The following is a 19128-nucleotide window of genomic DNA, read 5'->3' as shown; positions in this document are numbered from 1 at the left end:
GCTCACTTACTCATCTTATGCTCATACGCAGCTTACGAGGAGCCGAGCACCAGCCTGAGTGCCTTATGGCCGTTAACACCTTTACTCCTCATGATAATCCTATCAGAGCTCGAAATTTTTATTAGCATACCCATTTTACAGATGAGACACAAGAGAGTAAATAACTTGCCGAAGGTCACATGGTTAGGAAGGGGCAGTGCAGCTTCCAAAGTACCGGCTGGGGGAGCAAGAGTAACAGAGGCAGAAGCCGATGCTAGGGACAGGCGCGGTAGTAGTGGTGGTAATGGTGGTGGTAAGCTGCGGCAGTAGTAATGCTAGCAGAAGTTGCCACGGGAGAGCACCGTGAGCGATGGTAGTCGTGACAGTGGTAGCCAGGAGAGCGGTACCAGCAGTAATAGTGGTGATAACAATGGTGAGGACAGTACTAAGGGCAGCAGTAACAGCTGGAATAATGTTACCATCTTGGAACCCCTGCTGTGTTCCAGGCACTGGAGTGAGAGGTTTCCACATCATTAATCCTCCAAAAGCTGGGAGGCAGGAGTTATGTCACTTTACAGCCAGGGTGACTAAGGCTCGAAGAGTCACCGGCTCCCCCGGTCACAGAGCTGGGGGTGGTAGGTAGAGCCAGGTCTGTCTGTCTTTTTTTTTTTTTTTTTGTGAGGAAGATTAGCCCTGAGCTAACATCTGTTGCCAATCCCCCTCCTTTTTGCTGGGGAAGACTGGCCCTGGGCTAACATCTATGCCCATCTTCCTCTACTTTATATGGGACGCCACCACAGCATGGCTTGACAAGCGGTGCATCAGTGCACGCTGGGGATCTGAACCTGCAAACCCCGGGCCAGCGAAGCAGAGCGCGCGCACTTAACCGCTGCACCACCGGGCCGGCCTGAGCCAGGTCTTTCTTGAGGCTGGTGCTCTCTCTACTCTGGGGTCCTTTAGTCCATCCCCTCCTCTGAGGTTGTCCAGGAAGCACAGCCTCACTTGCTGCCTCCAGAGGCAGGGGTGCTCTCCTTCCTGGGGTGGCCCCTTAGAAAGTTCTTCCCTGTATTGAAGGGAGGCCTGTTGGCCGGCCCCATGGCTTAGCGGTTAAGCGCGCGTGCTCCGCTGCTGGCAGTCCAGGTTCGGATCCTGGGCGCGCACGGATGCACCGCTTCTCCGGCCATGCTGAGGCCGCGTCCCACATACAGCAACTAGAAGGCTGTGCAACTGTGACATATAACTATCTACTGGGGCTTTGGGGTAAATAAATAAATAAATAAATAAATAAATAAAATTATTGAAGGGAGGCCTGTTACCCCATAACCCTCACTCCTTGAGACCAAGCCTGCTCCTCAGCCCTGCCCCAAACACACCCACTCCCTTTGCCCCAGGACAGCCTTTAGAGATTGAAGGCAAAGATCTTATCCCGACCCACCCCTTCCTGCCAAATTATCTTTCACAGGACAGGGATTCCTGACCTCTCTCCATCCTGCTTGCCCTTCTCCAGGCATGATGCCTAGAACATGCATCTGCAATTCTGGGAATGGGAGAATAGTGGAATAGTCACCTCCCTCCTTCTGACACTCAACCTCTACTAATACAGCCTGAGATTACGTGAACTTCTCACACTGGTGACATCCTAGCTGATGTCCTAAACCCTAAGTCACTCCCAGGTCTGCTTCTCTCCTAACCTGCATGACCCCGGGCTCTTTCTGTGGCTAGAGCTCCAGGTTCTCAGTTCTCTGAGACCCTCTAGCTTGTCGTCAGTGGGAGGCAAAGAGTTTTCTCCCATTAGTTTTTGGTTGTCCTCTCTGAGCATCAGATATAAGGGATGCTATTATCAACCATTCATTGTTCCCCTCCTCCACGGCATTAGTTTAGAGTAAGTTAGTAAGGGTTCCAAGGTCAAATCAGCTTGAGAAACATTGGGCACAACAGGCTCCTTCCTTGTAGGACTCCTCCAGGCTTTATGAACCTTTGCAATGGGCTTTGTGAGTCTCCTCAAAATGATGTACTTCCCAGCGGTTCCCAAACCTGTTTCTTCACATCAATGTTTACTTATGTGTGCAACACACAAATACATTCTCCTTGAAAATAAAAATCACAAATTACAGTTAAAGCTACAGTTTCTGCTGACCGATGCTCATCTCCCCAGGGGTATCAACTGTTGTCAGTTTGGCGTGGACCCTTGCTAACCCTTCTCCGTGAATGTACACTCACGTGTGTATAGGCTGTGTCCACAGAAGGTATTTAGGATGTATGTGTATGCATTTTATATCAATGTATCATATTTATCATTCTGAGGAACTAGCTTTATTGACTCAACAATGTATCTCTGAGGTCTAGTTGTGTCAGGAATGAAGCTCGGCCTCCCTCTTATGAGGGCTGCTTAGAGCACCACAGTTTAGGCGCCAGTTCCCCTTTGGATGGACACTTAGGTTGTTTCACAATCACAATGGAGCCTTTACTCATGGGACATGTTGGCAGACTTAGGGTTTCTTCAAACTTACCTTGGAAAACACTGATCAAGACCAACCCCTTTACTGTATGTCAGGGGGAAGGGACAAGCCAGTGTCCCCCAGTATGTCCAAGGCCAAGGGCAGAGCCCACAACCCAAGAGACCTGGATCCTTGTGGTGGCTGAGCCCCTAATGTGCTGTGTGACCTCGGCCACATTGCCAGCCCTCTCTGGGCCTCCTCCTGTGACACATGGGGCTGGGATGAGATGCTCTTGGGTACCCTTTTTGACGCAGACCTTCCATGACTCCCCACACCCTGTTGGATTCACCCCCTCCCCTGTTTCTTCCCTGCAGTGGCCTGACAGCAGCAGCGACAACCCACCAGGGTCCACGGAGGGTGAGTGTCTGGCGAGCACATGTGGTGGAGACTTGTGTTCTGTAGAGGATTAGGTTAGGTTCTCAGTCAGAGCTTGGGGCAAAAATCCCAGACAGTCAAAACCACCCTTGAAAATCCCCTAAATTGCCCCCAAAGTACTTAGTTCAGGCTATTGTGCTTCTGTTGAAGTGAATAAAACACCGTTAACTTTAAACTCTAGAATCGCACCCAGCATGGCAAGATGCTTACTTTTACCGTGAGTCCGACACATCAGCAGGTCCAGGGCTGGGTGCCAGGTGTTGGGATGGGAAACACCCAGGACTGTGGGTGGGCTCAGATCAAGCCTCACCATCCCATGTGTCTCTCTCTCCAGCAGGTTCTGAGGACATCATCGTGATTGCCCTGTATGATTACGAGGCCATTCACCATGAAGACCTCAGTTTCCAGAAGGGGGACAAGATGGTGGTCCTGGAGGAGTGAGTCCCCATCCCACTCCCCCTAAGAGATACCTACCTCTAATACTCAGTTATGCTCTTTCTGTGCTTCAATAAAGAAACTGATAGACTATCTCATACTAGGGTGTAAATGACTGATGAGAACTTGATCATAACAGGAGGAAGGGTTTGCTGTTAACTTGGATGAAGGCCACAGTAAAAGGGCTTGTGTACTAACTAAGGGTGCACATCCAAGCAAGGATGAACAGGTGAAAGCGCTTTCTCAGGGAAGCCTTCCTCGGGCTCTTAGGATCAAGCTACAGGCTTACCTATGGGCTAGACCCTGGTGAGGTGACTTTGCATTCAGAAATCCGTGGATCTCTGAGTTTTCTCCCCCTGATCTACAGTCTTCCCACTGGTGGGTATAGTGTCCAGTATGTGCTGGGGCCCAAGAATGGGAGTGGTTATGCTTGGCCAGACTCCTGAGGCACTCCCTCCAGCTCCTGGCCCCAGTGAACCACTCTGTCTGCCAAGGGCATTGCCCTACCTTGGGTACGGCTAGTAAGGCCAAGGCCGCAAGTCCAGGGAAAAAGAGTGAGGCCGAAGACCTAAGGCAGTGGGCTGTGAATGCAGGGGCAGGGCTTGATTCCAGATCCTCGGATGCTCAGTAGGGCCTGTTGTAAAGATCCCCACCCTGATCATGGGGTGCATGCTGGGGGCCAGGACAGTAGTGGCCCTTCCCCTCACCCTACCAGCTTCCTGGGGTTGGGGGTATTCTAGGCCAAGCCTGGGGGTCCCCAGAGGACCAGGGGTAGTCCTTCTGCCCCCTGACCCCTCTGCTCCCTCCTGTCCCTCAGGTCCGGGGAGTGGTGGAGAGCTCGATCCCTGGCCACACGGAAAGAGGGCTATATCCCGAGCAACTACGTCGCCCGCGTTGACTCTCTGGAGACAGAGGAGTAAGTATCCCATTTTCCTGCACTCCAGAAGGAAGCCTGAGCAAAGCCAGCCTTGTTCCTGCCTCAGGGCCTTTGCACTCGCTGTCTCCTCTGCCTGGCATGCTCTTCCTGGAGCTCTTCGCCTGGCTGGCTCCTTCTCATCCTTCAGGTCTCAGAGAGGCCTTCCCTGACCACTCTGTGTGAAGTGGGTCCCCTCTGTGACTCTCTCTCTCATAGAAACCTGTTTTAGTCCCTTCTGAATACTTCTCACTAGCAAAAACGACCTCGTTTCTTTGGTTGTCTGCATGTTCACTGTCTGCCTTCTCCGCTACAGGGCGAGCACATGAGGGCAGGGACTGTGTCTGCTGCTGTGTCCTCGGCACAGGCTGGCATGCAGTAGGTGCGCAATAAATATTTGTCAACTGAAGTATATGGTCGTGGCAAGGAGGGTCTTCTGAGAGGCACTCCAGCCCTCCTCTGGCCAATCATCCCTCATTTGATTCGTTCAACAAACACGAGCTTGAGCCTCACCTAGGCCTGTGCCAGGAGGGGCTGCAAGACAAATACAACGTATTCCTGCCCTCAGAGAGGTCCTGTAACCCATCATTCTTGGCTGCCGGTTCTTCTTTGTGTCTAACTTGACTCTGAAAACATAAACAGTCATACTTCATTCATTCATCCATCCATCCATCCATCCAATCATCCAACAGACACTTGTTGAGCACCTACTGTATCCCGGCCCTATTCCAGGGATACCAGATGACTCAGACAGCCTTCCTCCTAGAGATGTTCACAGCGGGGAGTGAGACTGACAAGTTAAAAGATGACTACACTTTAGGGGGGCAATAGATCAATTCAGGATCAGCCAGCCAAAAGTTGAAAAATGACGGTCCCCATAGTCTTCTCTCCTCTGCCTCCTCCCTCTGGCTAAATGGTATTGAGGGTTTGGGATGCTTGCCTGTTAAAAATTTAAATGTTTCGGCTTTTTCCCATCTTAAAGTCACTCCCTTCCTAGTGCACGTGAAACCTCTTGCCCTATGAAATCTCCCCTCTCGGGGCCATGAGGAAGCCGCCTCTCCCATGGCTGACCCTGCTGTTCTGGACCTTCCCCTAGCGCACCCCCACACACTGCAGGCTGCTTCTCTCTCCTAGGCTTTCTGCTGGGACATCCGTGTTCTGTTCTTCCCCTCCAGGCTCTGAACACTTAGAGAATCCCTGCACCGCCCTCACAGCAGCCTTGGAGGAGGCACAGCTGGTGTTACCCCTCAAAGGCAATATCATTGCTAAGTGAAAAAGGCAGGGTGCAGACCACATGTCTGGTGGGTTATCATTTGCGAACAAAGGGGATAACCTCAGTGGGTGGTTCTCAGACTTGAGCCATCAGCGTCATCTGCAGGGCTGGTTTCTGGGCCCCACTCCCCAACTGTCTGATGCATAATTTGCATTTCTAACCAGTTCTCAGGTGAGGCTGATGCTGCTGGTCCAGAGACCCACCTTGAGAACTGCCGACCTTAACACACACATCAGTCTTGCACCGCGCCCACGGGTTCTTGGATCTGCGTCAGGAAACTGCCAACGGAGGGTGCCCCCGGGGAGGGCAGCTGGGGCATTGGGAATCAGAGTGGGCGGAATCTTACTTCCTCTCCCGCCTTGATGTAGGCAATACCTTCAAGTGTTTCAAAATGCAAATGGTGCAGAAGGACATAGAATCAAAAGTGAAGTCTTCCTCCCACCCAACCTACCACTTCCCCTCCCCAGAAGCAACTAGTTTCTTGTGAGTCCTCCCAAGCTTTACACGTGGATAGGAAAATACAGACGTCCCCTGACTTTACACACCCGGCAGACATTACACACGCTATTCTGCTCCTTTTGTTCAGATCTTCCCAGCAGCACCTAGAGCATCCTCCTTTTTACAGCTGCTGAGTGTCCTTCACGTAGATGCCCCCCGTCCCCTATCAGTGGTCACTTAAGTTGCTTCCAGTCTCGTGCTGCACTGAGTCTCCATGTGTATATGTCATTTCTTCCCCGTGCAAGATCTGTGGGATAACTTCCTGCAGGTGGAATTGCCAGGGAGACCGTTCTTCCTGTGTACCCTCTAGCATTGCTTGAATGTTTTACCACCGCGTGAACCGCTTTACAAAATGAAAGCAAAGAAGGCAGTGGGCAGTGCAGCATGGTGATTAAGATCTTGGGCTCCAGGGTTAGACTGCCTGCATTTGAATCCCGCCTCCACCACTTCCCAGCTGTATGATGTCAGGCAGGTTACTTTCTCTCTTTGTTCCTCAGTTTCCTCATCTATAAAATGGGGATAATAAAGGCAACAATTTCATAGAGTTGTTGGGTAGAAACAAGAACTCGGTGAATGTTGGCTGTCTTTCTCCACAGTTGATACGGCCCAGAGAGGGAAAGAGACTTTCTCAAAGTCACTCAGCAGGTTTGTGGCAGGGCCAAGGCCTTTTTCCGTCACAGCACATGATCCACTCCTCACCCTACTGAGGGTGGGAACGGTTTCGGCTGCTGCTGTTTGAACTTTTCCACCCCAAATCTCAAATATCCAGGGAGAAAAAAGAAAAGGTCCAGAGATATGGTCCTGTGGGGGATCAGAATTGGCCACCCCAAAATGTGTCTCTTTGGCATGAGGATTATTTTGAGCTCCTTACTTTTAAATACTGCAGACATTGGGAGAAGCTCCGAGAAGTATAATTTACTCTCTGTAACAGACATTTACATTTGTAAGGGAAATCTCCATCTGTAAAGTTGTCTCTCTCTCTGTACCAGGAAGAAGGGGAGGATGACCTCATCTCTAGAAACTCTTATCGATGCAGAAGGCAAGGGCTTAAATCTGCATAATAACCTTACTCTTGTTTACTGTGCTTTTCTGGTAATCTCTCATAACTGACTCCCCCCACCCCCGACATCCTCCTCTGTCTTTACCTGAAGATAATATTCAAGATGAGAGCCTCCACCATTTTGGCGAGTTGCTCAGTTTTCCTGAGTCTCTCTTATGTACACATGTTATAAAGCTTTGTTTGATTTTCTCCTGTTATTCTGTCTCGTGTCAATTTAATTCGTACGCCAGCCAGAAGGACCCACAGGGTAGAAGATTTGTCTTCCTCCCCCGCAGTCCCAAGGATAAAATTATTTGAAATCTCACATTTTAGCTTAGAAACTCATGCCAACTTTATATTTGACTCTGTATACACAGAGGAGGATAAACAGTGAAGTTAACAAAGCCCCGACCCTCACTCACATGGACCTCCAAGGCCCTGAGAGGATGGTTATGTGTTCTTGCAAAATTTGCCAAAGTAAGATTTTGACCACAGTTGGTTAGGACCGCTGTATCTTCCCACTCAGTCTTTCTGTTCGTCACCGTATCCCTCACACTGGGTGGTGTTGGAATGACCTGTGGGCATTTTGTATTTGTAATACTGGATTATTTTTCTTAAAGAAAGCTCCCCAAGTTGCATAAGTTTCAGTCTCAGCAAACTGGATTCACTCCTGGTAAAACGTCTGTTTTAATATCAAAAGAATGGTTCTTTTTCCAAAAGAATCTTTGAGGAAAGTTGATGCTGCAGGAAGCCAGGGCCGTGGTATCCTGGTGCCTCAGGTGAGTAGGACAGGACTGCCCACCCCAGGTTCACACTCTACCCCCGCCCCTTTCCACCAGGTGGTTCTTCAAGGGCATCAGCCGGAAGGATGCGGAGCGCCAACTCCTGGCCCCCGGCAACGTGCTGGGCTCCTTCATGATCCGGGACAGTGAGACCACCAAAGGTAACCCAGCCCTCCCCACCCTGCGCCGCCCTGCAGGGGGCCCCAGGCATGAGTGGCCACCACCGTTCCCCGGGCACGTGCCCCGGGGAGGGCCGAAGGGCTCACCCAGCCCACCAGGGCTAGCAGGTTTTCTCCTGTGCTTTTCTCAGGCCTGGCGTGTGCCTGCTCAGCCCCCATGGGTGCCTGCTTAGGTCAGTGGAAGTAGGCCCCAGTGGTTATGGTCCCTGAAAAACATCCTGCGGAAGCTTGACCTTCACTAGCTTGTATCATTTAAAATACCCCTCACAGTGTGTCTAGTCCACAAACCTGATTCCCCCGTCTCTCCATAAAAACAGGTAGATCAGGCCACAGGAAGAGCCCCAGACCAGCCACACTGGGACTCCGCTTAAAACGGCTCCTTTGGGGAGCCTTTGCAAGTTTTGGGGTCGTGGCACGGGAGGCAAGAACAGTGCCCGAAACATCACAAAATTCAAACTGGCATCAACAAAGGAATGAATGTAACAGGAGCCTTGTGATTTCAGATTTCACACAAAGACACCTTTACTAACACGTTTGGACTCAAAACTACTTGGTTCAGATGAATCAAGTAGATTGCGTCAAGTGTGACCTCACAGTACCCTGAGCAAATAGTTTTGGGGCCATCGATCAAAAGCCCCTGTGTGGCCTTCTACTCAGGCCCTAGATAGCAGAATTGGTGCAGCCTGAACGTGGCTGGGATAACGTGTTTCAGGTCAGTGACTGTTCCAGCTTTATTTCCTCCCGCCCGACAAGCCCCCTCCCAGCCCCCAGGGGATAAGAAAGAAGACAAAAAGGCAAAGGTGTCCACAGCCCCTGGCTTCTCTCCCCCTGTGCCCAGGACAGCTGGGGGGTTGGGCTGGGCCATCCTGCAGACAGGGGCAGAGAAACCAAAGAAACAGTCGCAGACCTGAGGGGCAGGAGGTGAGCCTGGTCCTCCTTCACAGCCCTCAGAGGTGGGGCATAGTGGGAGCTTTAGCCAATTTAATAAAACTTGCAATGTGAGAGCCCTCAATCCTGTCCTACTGTGTCTTGGATTCTTGTCCCACCCCACCCAGCGTCAGCCAGGCCGGCCTCACCTTGGCAGGGCAGAGCGGCTAAGAGTGGGGCCCCGAGCCACTGCCTGGGTTCGAATCCCTGCTCTGCCACTTACCAGCTGTGTGACTGCAGGTGACTTACTTCACCTCCCTGAACCTCAGTCTCCTCGTGTGTAAAATGATGGTGATATAAAACCTCTATCTTGTGGGGTTATTCATTCTTCATAATTAATAATGTCATTATAATTCATATAATTATAATTCATAGTGAATATTATTCATATTCATTCATTGTTTATTCATACAAGTTCTTAGAATAGAGGCTAGCATGTATGGTCAATTGTTATTCATTTAATAATTTAAACCTTCTCAAAATCCTGTGATATAGTGCTATCGTGGTAGAGAAAAACTGAGAGACAGAGAGGCTAATAACTTGCCCAAGGACACATAGCTGGCAAACGGCAGATCTGTGGGCATGGCCTGAAAGACATGCATGGCCTGAAAGACTTATGTGTTTCTGGTCTACGTGATGCCATGTGTACTGGGTTCCTGTTAGTGCTGTAACAAATTACCACAAATTTAGTGGCTTAACCACATAAGCTTATTATCTTACAGTTCTGGAGGTCAGAACTCTGAAATCCTTCTCACTGGACTCGAGTCAAGGTGTCAGCAAGGCTGGTTCCTTCTGGAGGCTTCAGGAAAGGATCTGTTTCCTTCCCTTTTCAGCTTCTAAAGGCCACCAACATTCCTTGGCTCGTGGCCCTGCTGTCACATCTCTCCAACCTCGTGTTTCCATCTTCACACATCCTGCTACTGACTTTGGCCCTCTTTTTTTTTTTTTTTTTTTTAATTATTTATTTATTATTTTCCCCCAAAGCCCCGGTAGATAGTTGTATGTCATAGCTGCACATCCTTCTAGTTGCTGTATGTGGGACACGGCCTCAGCATGGCTGGAGAAGTGGTGCGTCGGTGTGCGCCCGGGATCCAAACCCAAGCCGCCAGCCGTGGAGTGTGCGCACTTAACCACTAAGCCACGGGGCCGGCCCTGACTTTGGCCCTCTTACCACCTCTTATAAGGACCTTTGTGATTGCATTGGGCCCGCCTGGATAATCCAGGATACTCTCACCGTCTCCAGATCCTTAACTGGGTTTTTTGCAGAATTACATCTGCAAAATCCCTTTTACCATGAGGCTAACATATTCACAGGTTCCAGGACGTGGACATCTTGGGCATCCATTATTCAGCCTACCACGTTTAATGTTTCCATCTCCATTTCCATTTCAATAATTGGACTGCGTTTCTTTTGTTTATCTTTTTGTTTGTTTGTTTTAAAATTTTATTTATTTATTTATTTTCCCCAAAGCCCCAGTAGGTAGTTGTATGTCACAGCTGCACATCCTTCTAGTTGCTATATGTGGGACGCGGCCTCAGCATGGCCGGAGAAGCGGTGCGTCGGTGCACGCCCGGGATCCGAACCCAGGCCGCCAGCAGCGGAGCGCGTGCACTTAACCGCTAAGCCACGGGGCCGACCCTGTTTGTTTGTTTCTGAATAGCCTGACTTTTTACCAAACTGGTGTGTTATCTTGGCTTTTGTGATAGATAGATAGATAGATAGATAGATAGATAGATAGATAGACAGACAGACAGACAGTTAGAGAAATAACAATGAAGAGGATGATAGCCGGCATTTACTGAGGTTACATCCTGAGTACTTTACAAGCATGACTTCTTTTAATCATCAGGTAATGTGATGAGGTAGGGAGCTATGATAACTATTCCCATTTTACAGATGAGGCAACGGAGGCACAGAGAGGCGACGGAGGCACAGAGAGGTGACGGAGTCACTTGTCCAAGGCCTCACAGTTGGACATGGAGGAGCCTGGACGAGAACCCAGGCAGCCCGACTCCACAGCCCACTCTTACTCTTGTGCTCCATTTCCCAGGTGCCAGGATGGTGCCAGCCAGCGGTGGCCTTACAGGGGTGTCAGGAAGGGGTGTCAGCGTGCTGACACGAGGTGGCAGGCCTCTGAGGTACCACTCCTGAGTGGTTTCTCTCTGGCCGATGCAGGGAGCTACTCTTTGTCTGTGCGAGACTACGACCCCCAGCACAGGGACACAGTGAAACATTACAAGATCCGGACCCTGGACAGCGGGGGCTTCTACATCTCCCCACGGAGCACCTTCAGCACCCTACAGGAGCTGGTGGTCCACTACAAGAGTGAGTCCTGCCCAGGGCTGCATCCCCGGGGGGTGGGCCTGTTTCCTGGGATTCCTGGTCTATGGTGCACTGCAGCCTCTGAGGGCCGCTGAGTTCCCCCCGACCCTCCCCAGACGATAGTTGCTTTGGCTTCTCCTGAAGTCTTAGGCCTGTTGAGCAGGAGGGCACAGGTGGCATTTCATCATGCTCTGCTCTCTTGGGAATGTCCCTGATGGTGGCAGCCTGTTGGAACTTTGGCCAGATGCAGGGGACCAGGCAGGGAGGCCTCCGAGGGGAAGCCCCTGGCTGGCCCGGAGCTGGCTGCCCTCGACTGACCAGGGGCTCTGTTCCAGAGGGGAGCGATGGACTCTGCCAGAAGCTGACAGTGCCCTGCGTGTCCTCCAAGCCCCAGAAGCCGTGGGAGAAAGACGCCTGGGAGATCCCCCGGGAATCGCTCAAGATGGAGAAGAGGCTTGGAGCTGGGCAGTTTGGGGAAGTCTGGATGGGTGAGGCCCTGGGGCCAGAGAGTGGAGGAGAGGTTGGGGGAGGGAGGTCATTGCTTCCAGGAACAGCCTGAGGCAAAGTGGGAATGCCACCCAGGGCAGACTGGAGGTTTGAATAATAACTATAAAGGAGCAATTCCTCTGATAGTAAACCAAATTGTCCTGCCATGCAAACGCTGATTTGCCTTTGAGGCCCGGCCTATTGGGGTCAAAACCTTCCTTCTGGGAAGCAGGAGTCCTGGGGGAGGAATTGGGTCCCTCTTATCTGGTTGAGATAACCAGAGGCCTCTTAGGATGATGAAAATTGAGAGTGGGGAAGTACAGCTTGGAGATTCCCAGGTGAGTTCAATGTTGGCATCTGATGAACAAGCTGTTCTGAGCACTTGCCATGTGCCCAGCATCATGCCAGGGCATTGTGGGGCACCAAAAAGGCATATTCCACCCCTGCTGTCCTGCCCCTAATGACTGAGGACAGCAATGCTTGCCTTGCAGAATTGTGGGGTAGACACAATGCCTGGCCCAGTGCCTGGTGCACCCCATTGTGTTTATAGTCCATCATGTTCCACTGCTATGTGCCAGGCACTGAATAAGAGAATGTGGCAGAGGAAATATGGAGAGGAAGGTAGACAGATCTGAGAAATGAGGTTGGGAAACAAAAAATATTATATAAGGCCTAGACTCTTCTTATGGGAAGATCACAAATCTGGATTCAAGCTTCCTGGTAGCCAAGGCAAAAAAGGCAGCATGAACAATTATGAGATTTACAAGATCCACAAGATGAAGCAAGAGGTGGGATGGGGAGAGGGAACAGCATGTGCAAAGTCCCTGTGGTGGGAGGGGGAGTTGGGTGCTCAAGGGACTGAGTTACACACAGGGTGATGGGTGTACAAAAGTCAAGGGTGAGTTTGGTGGATGACGAGGCTGGCAAGGGGGCAAGGGCAGATCATGCAGGGCCTTGTGGACCTTGATGAGACAGGTATTTATTTTGAGAGCAGTGTTAATAATATTAAAGCATTTTAAGCAAAGGTGGTGTTTGTGTGTGTGAGTGAGTGATGTTATCTGAGTGATGTTTTGAGGTTATTCTTTAATTTCTATAACAGCCCTTCAAAAGGAGTGCTGATCTTTTCCACTTTGCAGGTGAGGAAACCACAGCTTAGAGAGATTAAGTGGCTTGCCTAAAGGCACACAGCTAGGAAGTGGTGAACTGGCCCTCCAACCCACATCTATCTGAGGCCAAAGCCTCTGTCTCCCCTTCCCTCTCTAAGGGCCGATATGGGCACGGAAGGCACTCTGAAGGAGGCAGGTCTGCAGTGGGGCCTTCCAGGGCTGTGGGGAAAGAGCAGTGGATTCTGACCACCTTCCTGCTCCCTATCCTCTCCAGCCACCTACAACAAGCACACCAAGGTGGCCGTGAAGACGATGAAGCCAGGGAGCATGTCAGTGGAGTCCTTCCTGGCAGAGGCCAACCTGATGAAAACTCTGCAGCATGACAAGCTGGTGAAGCTGTACGCCGTGGTCACGGAGGAGCCCATCTACATCATCACAGAGTTCATGGCCAAAGGTGTGGTGTTCTGGGGGCTGGGGGTGCAGGCTGCGGCTCAGACTGGTCAATTGCAGACTCAGAGGTGACTCTGACACGGCTCTTGCCCTTGAGATGCCCCCCGTCTGGCCAGGAGCTGTTCCAACAAGTACTCATTGAGCACCTTAACTTTAACCGCCCAGCCCTCCTGGTTAGGGGTGAAATCATGGTGAATGCCAGGGGAAGGGGAACGCAGGGGCCACCGGGAGGAGGGAGTGGGGCCAGAACCCCTCGGGTGATAAGAGAAGAGGCTGTGGGCTCACTGTGAGCCTCAGGGGCCAGGGTGACCCCCACCTCCCCTCACCACCCATCAGCCACCTTCCCTGTGTGGACCAACGCTCTGGAAAAGAGAGTCGGCAGAGCGTCTGTTCCAGGCTGCCCCCTGCCTGGCCACAATCCAGGATTTCTCAGGGATTTTTCTAGGACGCTTTTTCACAGCCATTTTCAATCCCTGCCCATTTATCGATAAACAGAAACACCCCACACAACCTCCCCGAGTGTGATTTGAAATTACAATACTTTTTTTGTTTTCTAAATACGCAATTACGCCTGCCTGGCCCCAGTCCTCCAGGCTCAGAAAGCTGTCTCAGTCAAAGAACCAGTCTGGCAATCACAAAGTCATTTTCCAAACATTCGAATTCTGTTTCTCAAACACTAGGAGTGGTAAATAAATATTTTTCTTTAAATCCGTGACAATGAACAATTTTCATCATGCTCTAAAGCAGTAAGAGTAGCAAACGTTGCTTCTGCCTCCCCCACAGGGAGTCTGCTGGACTTCCTGAAAAGCGAAGAAGGCAGCAGGCAGCCCCTGCCGAAACTCATCGACTTTTCGGCCCAGGTGAGAGTCTAGTGGGGAAGTTGGGGCAGGGGGCAGGAAGGCAGTTATTTATTCAACAAATATTTATTGATCACATATTATAATAACAACCATAATAGCTAACATTTATTGAGTGCTCAGTATACTTTTTATATGTGCCTTACTTATACTGACTCATTTAGTGCTCACATCAAGCTTCCAGGGTGAGATTTTTGTTATCTATGTAACAAACCACTCCCAAGCTTAGTAGCTTGAAACAACAATTTATTATTTCTCATGATTCTGTGGGTCGACCGGCTGGGTGGTTTTCTGCTCCACATGGTGATACCGGGGTCACTCTCGTGGATGCATTCTGCTGAAAGCTTGTCTGGGCCTAGAATGTCCGAGATGCTGGTGCATCCTCCGGGGTCTCGCCCCACATGGCCCCTCCTCACTCAGCAATCCAGCGGGAGCTCCTTCACAGCGTGGCAGCGAGGCTCCAAGAGGGAGTCTTCCAGGGGACCAAGCCCTAATGTGCGAGCGCTTATGAAGCCTCTGCTTGCTCCCTGCTTGCTAATGTCCCACTGGCCAAGGGAAGTCACAGGGCCAAGCCCAGCGTCAGTGTGGGAGGGGATGGCACAAGGGCAGGGGTCCCAGGAGCCAGGTTCATTGGGGCCACTGATGTAACAGGCCACAGGTAGGTAACTGTCATCCCATTTTACAGAATAGGAAATTGAGGCATAAAGAAGAAGTTAAGTACAGATGAGAAGACTGAGGCCCAGCGAGGTTAAGTAGCTTGGGGCATATGGCAACATATCCTAAATTACATGTTAATTTTGGAGGATATGGCAGTGAACAAAATGGAAAGTATTGCTATCCTCTCAGAGTTCACAGATATTAAACAACTGAATGTCTTAGAGAGCCGTTACCCAAGTGGTCCCAGCTCAGCGTCAAGAGAATGCAGCATTCAGCAAAATAAATAATGGATGCAAATCACAGAAACACTTCTTACAACCCCATTTTCTTTCTCATCTTCCCTTCACTCTCTGCAGCTCCTCTCACCCCCAGCCTGAGTTCTTTGCACTTCTATCCTCTCTCATTTTCTCCTGTCTATGGGAAAACAGGGGAGGAAACGGGTGTGATGAGAGTATACAGCTGGAGGAACCTGGTCCAGGAGCAATCCAAGAAGGCTTCCCAGAGGAAGTGGCCTCTAGGCTGAGCCCTCAAGAAGAGTAGAAGTTAGGCAGATGAACAGGAGAGGGAAGGGTATTCTGGACAGAAGAAACAGCCTGTGCCAAAGCCCCAAGGGGAAAAACAAGAGCTCAGCCTGGTCAGCTGGAGCCCAGGGCTGGCAAAAATGAGGGAGGTGTGGTTTGCAGCCTGGAGGGTGTTAAGGGAGCTGTGCACCTGGGCATAGGGCTGGGCCTTCTGAAGATGCCTAAGGCAGAACTCGTTTGAGTATGCAAATCCTGGGGAGCCCAGAGGTATAATAAAGGCTTTACCTTTCAAGCCTGGAGTGTCAGAGGCACATGCAAATCAAGGGCTGTCGTTCTCCCTTCCGTGGGCCCTGTCCTCGGGGAAACAATAGTCTGGCCTGTTGCTACATTATAACCATCAAACTGGCAGAAACCTTGCTGGGCAGAGAGTCACAGACTAGGGCAAGAGCCACTCTCCCCATTTCACAGATGGGAAAACAGAAAGCGAGGGAGAGAAAGAGGTTCCAGACTCTTGGGCATCCAGGAGCAGAGGTTGACTCAGAGCCCAGGGACAGGAGGGAGCCAACCTGGGGACCTGGCCTGTGCCTCCAGCCCTAGACGGGCAGATTGGTGCAGTGGAGGGTGCCCCGGCCCTGTCACCAACTGGCTGTACCACTTCGGATCCACTCTGGGTCTCAGTCTCTCCATTTGTCAAATGAGGGAATTGGACCACATCTGTGGTCTTCAAGTTTGAAAGCTTTTTTTTTTAGCCATAACTCTGTTGGTCAAATGAATCTTACACAGTAGCTGAATATTTTAAAATAGGCCAAAACAGAGCTGCTCTGATTGAAGGGGGAAGGGGGTGGCCTTTCTTTTGTCTCTCCACCCCCAAGATGACCTTGAGGTATCAGTGGGATTCAGTTTGAAGTGCCCTGAGCTGGAATATCCCTACAGGCCCTTCCAGCTTGGATTCTCTGATTCCCTGACACTCTCAGAAGCAAACCCAGGTTCCAATGCCCGACATCGTGGCAGCCCACTTGGTGGTCATGAAATCCCACCACCACATCAACCCCCAGTTCTTAGATCAACCCTGAACCCAGTAGACCTATCCATTATTCGTTCAGTTGAGAAACCCTTGAGAAGCAACACTCTGTGTGCATATGGGCTTAGGGATCACGGAGAGTTTTGGTTTTGATCCCAGCTCTGTCTGTGTAGCTCTGAGCAAATTGGTGAACCTCTCTGAGTGCCGCTTTCCTCAACAGCATTAATAGCCACTATTGAAGTGAATACTTATATGCAAGACAGTGTTCTAAGCCCTTAATGTAGACTTAGAGTATTAATCCTCACATGACCCCTCAGAAGAAGGTTCTATTGTCCCCATTTTACAGAAAGGAAAAGTGAGGCACAGAGGGTGAAGCAGCTTGCTTGAGATCACAGAGCTATGAGGCTCAAGCTGAGCTGGTCCAACTCCACAGTCACTTAGCCACCATCCTCTACTGTCTCCTGAGTAGGGTTAGTCCCACCTGCCCCACTGAGCTCATGTGCGAATCCATAACAGGAGCGTCTGCCAGTGGGTGCTAAACATGGTAACTACCAGCCATCAGTGCCTGCTCTGTGCCAAATATGAGGCCAAGAATTCAGGTAGAGTAACGGACAAGCACATGGACCCTGGGCAGGGCTGTCTGATTTCCCATCCTGGTCTCCACTTGGGCCGGGTGCTTATTTCTCTGGAATTCAGTTTTCTCACCTGTGAAATAGGGCTGATAGCAAGAGTATCTCCCAGAAAGGGATAATTCGGCACATGTGTGTGGTGATGGGTTGTAATTAGTATTTTGGTGGTGAACATGATGTAATCTATGCAGAAATAGAAGTACAATGATGTACACCTGAAATTTTTACAATGTTATAAACCAATGTTACTGCAATAAACAAAAAATTAAAAAAAAAAAAAAAGAGTATCTCCCCCAAAGCACAGAGTAAATGCTACTTAAGTATCATAATAAATGAATAAATTACTGTCTGCCATTAATGTAATAACCATTGTTAACTCTTCATCTAAGGACTCCTTATAAATTTCCCACACCCCCCAGGCCAAGGCTCTGTCTCTCCCCACCCCTGGCCAGCTACCACAAAGGAAATCAGAAAGTCGTTTTTGTTGGCAAGTCTGGAGCCTCAGACCTCAGTTCCAACAGCCATGGGTGCCCCCTGCTGGCCACTTCCTGCAAGTGCGCCACCCTCTTGCCTCAGACCTCGAACAGGCTGGCGCCTTGGTTTGGTCTGTCTGCCCCAGCCCCGCCGCCCCCACCGCCAATAATCTCAGCAATTGCGCCCAGCTGCAGTCTCCAGAGCACTGGAGTTCTGGGTAATTAGAGGCAGCATGGGGCACTGGGATTGGAAATCCACAGAGTGGTTTGAGTCTGACATTCAGAATTTCCTGGCAATGTGATCTGGAACAAGTATCCCTTCTCTGCAAAACAGAGATCATGATGACACCTGCCTCAGGGAGATGGAAGGCCAGTTTGTAAACTAAGTGCAGTTTCCTGGGTGTCTGAGGGTGAATCTTAAATCTCTTTTGCACAAACCCTTGTAAGTGAAAAATGCCTCTAAGGAAAAAATCCCACATCTTTCCATCAGAGGCTGCGAGGGCCGCACTGTGAATAAGAATCTTCCACACAGTCTATTATTCACTCAGCAGCCACAATGACATTAAAATATACATCAGCCTGTGTCACATTCTCCTGCTTAAAACCCTCTACTATCTTCCCCTTGCACTCAAAATAAAATCCAACCTCCTCTCATAGCCCACAAGGTTCTTCACCGTCAGCCACCTCCCTCTCAACCTCAACTCCCCCCCGCTCCCTGTGGCAACTTCTACTCAGCCACCCTGGCCTCTGTGCTGTTCCATGAACACTCAAGTGCATTCCTACCTCCGGGCCTTTGCACATGATGTTCTTTCTGCCAGGAACGTTCTTATTTGATAAACCTACCGTCATCACTGAGATCTTTGCTAAAATTTCACCTCCTCAAAGCAGTCTTCCTTGACCACTCTACTCAAAAAAGCCCTCTACACTTCCTGTCCTGTTACCCTGCTTTATCTTTCTTTGTGGTACTTATTACCACCTGCAGGGGCTTTGCCTGGCTCACCACCTGTTCCAGTAACCTGTCTGGCACCTACCATATCTACACTCAGTAGCTATTTGTTGAATGAATATGAATTTTCCCTACTCAGGCTCGAGGATGAAGAAAGTATAAGAGATACAGCAGAATACGACATGAGCCTAGGTTTTCCCCAGACAGGGGGTTGGAAATGAAAGCTCTTCATAGTATCCTGGTGTGTGTGTGTAGGTCCTGGAGAAATATGCCACTGCTATTTCCTCGGTGTTCTCTGGAAGTCTCGGCACTCTAGAGAAGCCCCCAAACTAACCCAGGCCCTGAGGGTCCTCCCAACCTGGCTGGGTAGACAGAGGAATGCCAATATGATCCTGCGACCCTCCCACACAAAACGGGGAGCTGGCACACACGTTTTCCCATTTTCTCATACTCCCATTCCTCTTCTGCTTTTGGGTGGGGCCCACCTTGGGCTGGGCCAGATCTGAGGATGAGAGTGTCTCTGTTTTGGGTGGAGATTGCAGAAGGCATGGCCTTCATCGAGCACAGGAACTACATTCACCGAGACCTCCGAGCCGCCAACATCTTGGTCTCTGCGTCCCTGGTGTGCAAGATTGCTGACTTCGGCCTGGCGCGGGTCATCGAGGACAACGAGTACACGGCTCGGGAAGGTAGGGAATGCCGCCGAGGGCCCCGTGGGGCCCACTTGGGTGGGTGGTGAGTGTTGAGAGTTGAGACCAGTG

The 19128-nt window shown here is 50.5% G+C and overlaps 1 protein-coding gene across 4 annotated transcripts in view; it reads left to right on the top strand.

The window, feature by feature from the left end:
* The window catches only part of HCK (HCK proto-oncogene, Src family tyrosine kinase), a 48403-nt gene that overhangs the window by 23606 nt on the left and 5669 nt on the right, over positions 1-19128 (top strand). For 2 of the 4 annotated variants that reach the window (XM_058562958.1, XM_058562960.1), the window contains exons 3-11: positions 2792-2834; positions 3190-3289; positions 4105-4203; positions 7850-7953; positions 11075-11224; positions 11557-11709; positions 13088-13267; positions 14047-14123; positions 18903-19056. In XM_058562958.1, coding sequence (XP_058418941.1) covers positions 2792-2834; positions 3190-3289; positions 4105-4203; positions 7850-7953; positions 11075-11224; positions 11557-11709; positions 13088-13267; positions 14047-14123; positions 18903-19056 — 1060 coding nt within the window. Of the gene's footprint in view, positions 1-2791; positions 2835-3186; positions 3290-4104; positions 4204-7849; positions 7954-11074; positions 11225-11556; positions 11710-13087; positions 13268-14046; positions 14124-18902; positions 19057-19128 lie in introns of all 4 variants that reach the window. The other 2 variants (XM_058562957.1, XM_058562959.1) reach the window with 1 other exon arrangement.

The sequence above is a fragment of the Diceros bicornis genome, chromosome 19, assembly GCF_020826845.1.
Source record: "Diceros bicornis minor isolate mBicDic1 chromosome 19, mDicBic1.mat.cur, whole genome shotgun sequence".
NCBI lineage: Eukaryota > Metazoa > Chordata > Mammalia > Perissodactyla > Rhinocerotidae > Diceros > Diceros bicornis.
This window is presented reverse-complemented; position numbering and strand designations above follow the sequence as displayed.